General features: G+C 41.3%; 1 protein-coding gene across 1 annotated transcript; it reads left to right on the forward strand.

Annotated features, from left to right (window-relative positions):
• The first annotated feature begins 862 nt into the window (after positions 1 to 862).
• Positions 863 to 1,747, forward strand: LOC107488078 (uncharacterized). The gene has a single exon (XM_016108775.1). It carries the CDS (start codon positions 863 to 865, stop codon positions 1,745 to 1,747), a length of 885 nt encoding a protein of 294 aa, XP_015964261.1.
• Positions 1,748 to 3,225: the final 1,478 nt, after the last annotated feature.

Consider the following 3,225-nt stretch of genomic DNA (forward strand, 5'->3'; position numbering starts at 1 on the left):
TAATAGTTTATTAAAATGATTTTTTGCTCTTGGAATGTTAAGGGGTTAAGGGGGGATGGAAAGTTGAGAATGATAAAGGACTTAAAGATAAAATATAGACTGAATATGTTAGGATTGATTGAGACTAAAAGGCAGGTAGTGACGAGATTCGATATGGCGCAACTCTGGGGGGCGGCAGTAGTGTGGGTTGGGAATTTTTTGGGTCTGATGGTGCTGCGGGTGGATTGTTGTTGCTTTGGGATGAACTTCTTTTTAAAATGAATAATTGCTATAAAGGAGACAGATGGTTGTGTGTTGAAGGAGTTTTATTAAAGAATAATTTTAATTGTGCATTCCTTTTGGTTTACGGTGCTCATACCAGAGATGAGAAACTTGTTGTGTGGGAGGAGCTGAGCTATATTGCTGGGTTATGCCAGGTACCTTGTTGCTTTATGGGGGACTTTAATGAAATTATTCACGTAGATGAAAGGAAAGGTTCTACAAGCTTAACAGGATCTGCTGAAGAATTCAAGAATTGGATACAAGATATGCTGTTGGTGGACTTACCACTCCATGACCGTAAGTTTACATGGTTTAGAGGCAGTTCATGTAGTCGGATTGATAGAGTGATGATTAGTCTGGAATGGACTGAGAAATTCCCAGAAATTCGTTTAAGAGGAGGACCGAGGGGCTTGTCAGATCACTACTCGATGATAGTGGAGGGTACAAAGGTGCGTGGAGGCCCAAGACCTTTCAGAAGCCTAGATTCATGATTTACACACGAAGGGTTTCTAAGAATGGTTAAGGGGAGGCAGAATTCACAGAAAAATTAAAGGCATTGACAGTTCCCTTGGGGAGATGGCACAAGGACAACTTTGGTGACATGGATAAGAAAATCATGAAGTTTGAAGAAGAGATTAAGAAGATAGATGACCTAGTAAGCAGTGGAGCATATGATGGAATAGTTGAGGCAAGAAGAAAGGCTTTGGTGACTTGCTGTGAGAGATGGTACGTTAGAAAAGAGTTGCACTGGAAACAGATGTCACGTTCTCAACATGCAAAGGACATGGACAAAAACACCAGATACTTTCATCACATAGCTTCTTCAAGGAGGAGGAATAACAGAATTGATGCCCTAGTGATTAATGGAAGATTAGTCAGAAATTCAGCTAGGATAAAAATAGCTATTACAAATTTCTATAAGCGATTGTATCATCAAGAGGAATTTCCTTTGGTGGGTTTCAGGAATGGACTGGTGAATATGATATCAAAAGAGGATTCTCTAGCTTTAGAGGTATTACCATCAGTTGAAGAAATTAGAGAGGCAGTGTGGGACTGTGAATCATCTAAAGCACCAGAAAGTGATGGGTACAACATGAAATTCATCAAGAGGTGTTGGGATGAGATTGGGACTAAGTTTATAGCAGCTGTGACAAGTTTCTTTCAGACGGCTAGGTTACCTAAAGACTCCAACATTACATGGATGGCATTAGCTCCCAAGTTCATTGGGGCCAAGGAAATCAAAGACCTTCACCCGATTAGTATGGTGGGATGTGTATATAAGGTAATCTTGAAGGTGTTAGTTAGGAGGATGAGGCTAGTGATGTCGGGACTGGTTGGAGAGACTCAGAGCGCATTTGTCAAGGGTCGTAAAATACATGATGGGGCGCTTATTGTGTGTGAAACTGTGCATTGGCTTAAAACAAGGAAAAAAGAGGCGGTAATTATCAAGCTAGATTTTCAAAAGGCATATGATAGAGTCAAGTAGAGTTTTGTGGATATCATCTTACAAAAGATGGGGTTTGGGCAAAGGTGGAGGGAGTGGGTCATAGAGTGTGTTGGCATAACTTCTATGTCGGTTCTGATAAATGGTTCACCAACGAAGCCGTTTAAGATGGAAAGAGGGTTGAGACAAGGTGACCCGCTATCACCCTTTTTGTTTGTTCTTGTAGTGGACGTCCTATATAGAATGGTCGGAGAGGCAGTTAGGAACGGACGGATTTTGCCCTTATTGGTTGGGGGAGACAACATAGAATTGTCGCACCTTCATTTTACAGATGACACTATCCTGTTTTGCCCGCCAGAGGAGGAGATTGTTAAAAACTACAAGAGGCTTTTACGTTGCTTTGAGCTGATGTCCGGACTAAGCATCAATTTTGACAAGTCCAGTGTGATCCCCATCAACTGTGACCAACAGTGGGTGCAAACTATGTGCAGCTTGCTGGGGTGCAAGGAAGCTACCCTTCCAGTCATATACCTTGAAATCCCTCTAGGAGCTAACCCGAGATTTCTCAAAACTTGGAAGCCAATAATAGACAAAATAGAGGAGAAACTCAGCTTACAGAAAGCAAAGGTGCTCAACAAAGCAGGAAAATTAGTACTTATTAAAGCTGTTTTAAATAGCTTGCCAATCTATTATTTAAGCTTATATAAGATGTCGAATGCTGTTGCGGAGAAATTGATTTTATTACAGAGGAATTTTTCGTGGAATAAGGAGGATGGTAGGAATGGTATACCTTTGGTTAGGTGGGAAGTAGTTCAGGCTCCGAAAAAATTAGGTGGTTTAGGAGTAGGAGATGCGATGATCTGTAAATCAGCACTGTTGTTTAAGTAGTGGTAGAGGTTTTCTAAGGAAGATTGCCATTTGTGGAAAAAGGTAGTATGCTCCTGCAACAATCTCAACCCTAATGAGCTACTTTCTACTCAGAAATTACCTACTAGAGGGGGTCCGTAGAAGGATATCTGTCAACTACAGATTAAGGAGCCACATGTAAGAAACAAGATGATAACTTGATTGACTATGGAAGTTAGTGATGGTAGAAGAACGCGATTCTGGGAGAATGTTTGGCTATATTGTGGTCCGCTAAAGGATAGGTTTCCAAGGCTCTTCTCGGTTTCAATGTAGAAAGGATCTGTCATCGGTGATTGTAGGTTTTGGGATGGGTTGGACTAGTTTTGGAACTTCCAATGGAGGCGTGAGCTATTCCAATGGGAATTGGAACTTGTGAGTGAATTACATGACACTTTGAGGATGGTTCATCTATCAGCTGATAGAGAGGATAAGGTTGTGTGGAAGTTTGACAGACAAGGTATTTTTTCTACTAACTCATTTGTGCAGGTGTTGCAGGAGGAAACGCTTTCGGAGGACGTTACAAGTTATAGTTTCACCCAGACTATTTGGAAAGGCTTAGTTCCTCCAAGAGTGGAGCTGTTTGTATGGTTTGTTTTGATAGGCAGGGTGAGTAC

This window comes from Arachis duranensis, chromosome 1 (assembly GCF_000817695.3).
Source record: "Arachis duranensis cultivar V14167 chromosome 1, aradu.V14167.gnm2.J7QH, whole genome shotgun sequence".
NCBI classification, from domain to species: domain Eukaryota; kingdom Viridiplantae; phylum Streptophyta; class Magnoliopsida; order Fabales; family Fabaceae; genus Arachis; species Arachis duranensis.

Coding starts and splice junctions, on each gene's coding strand:
- LOC107488078 (XM_016108775.1), top strand. CDS start 863: ATGGATAAGAAAATCATGAAGTTTGAAGAAGAGATTAAGAAGATAGAT.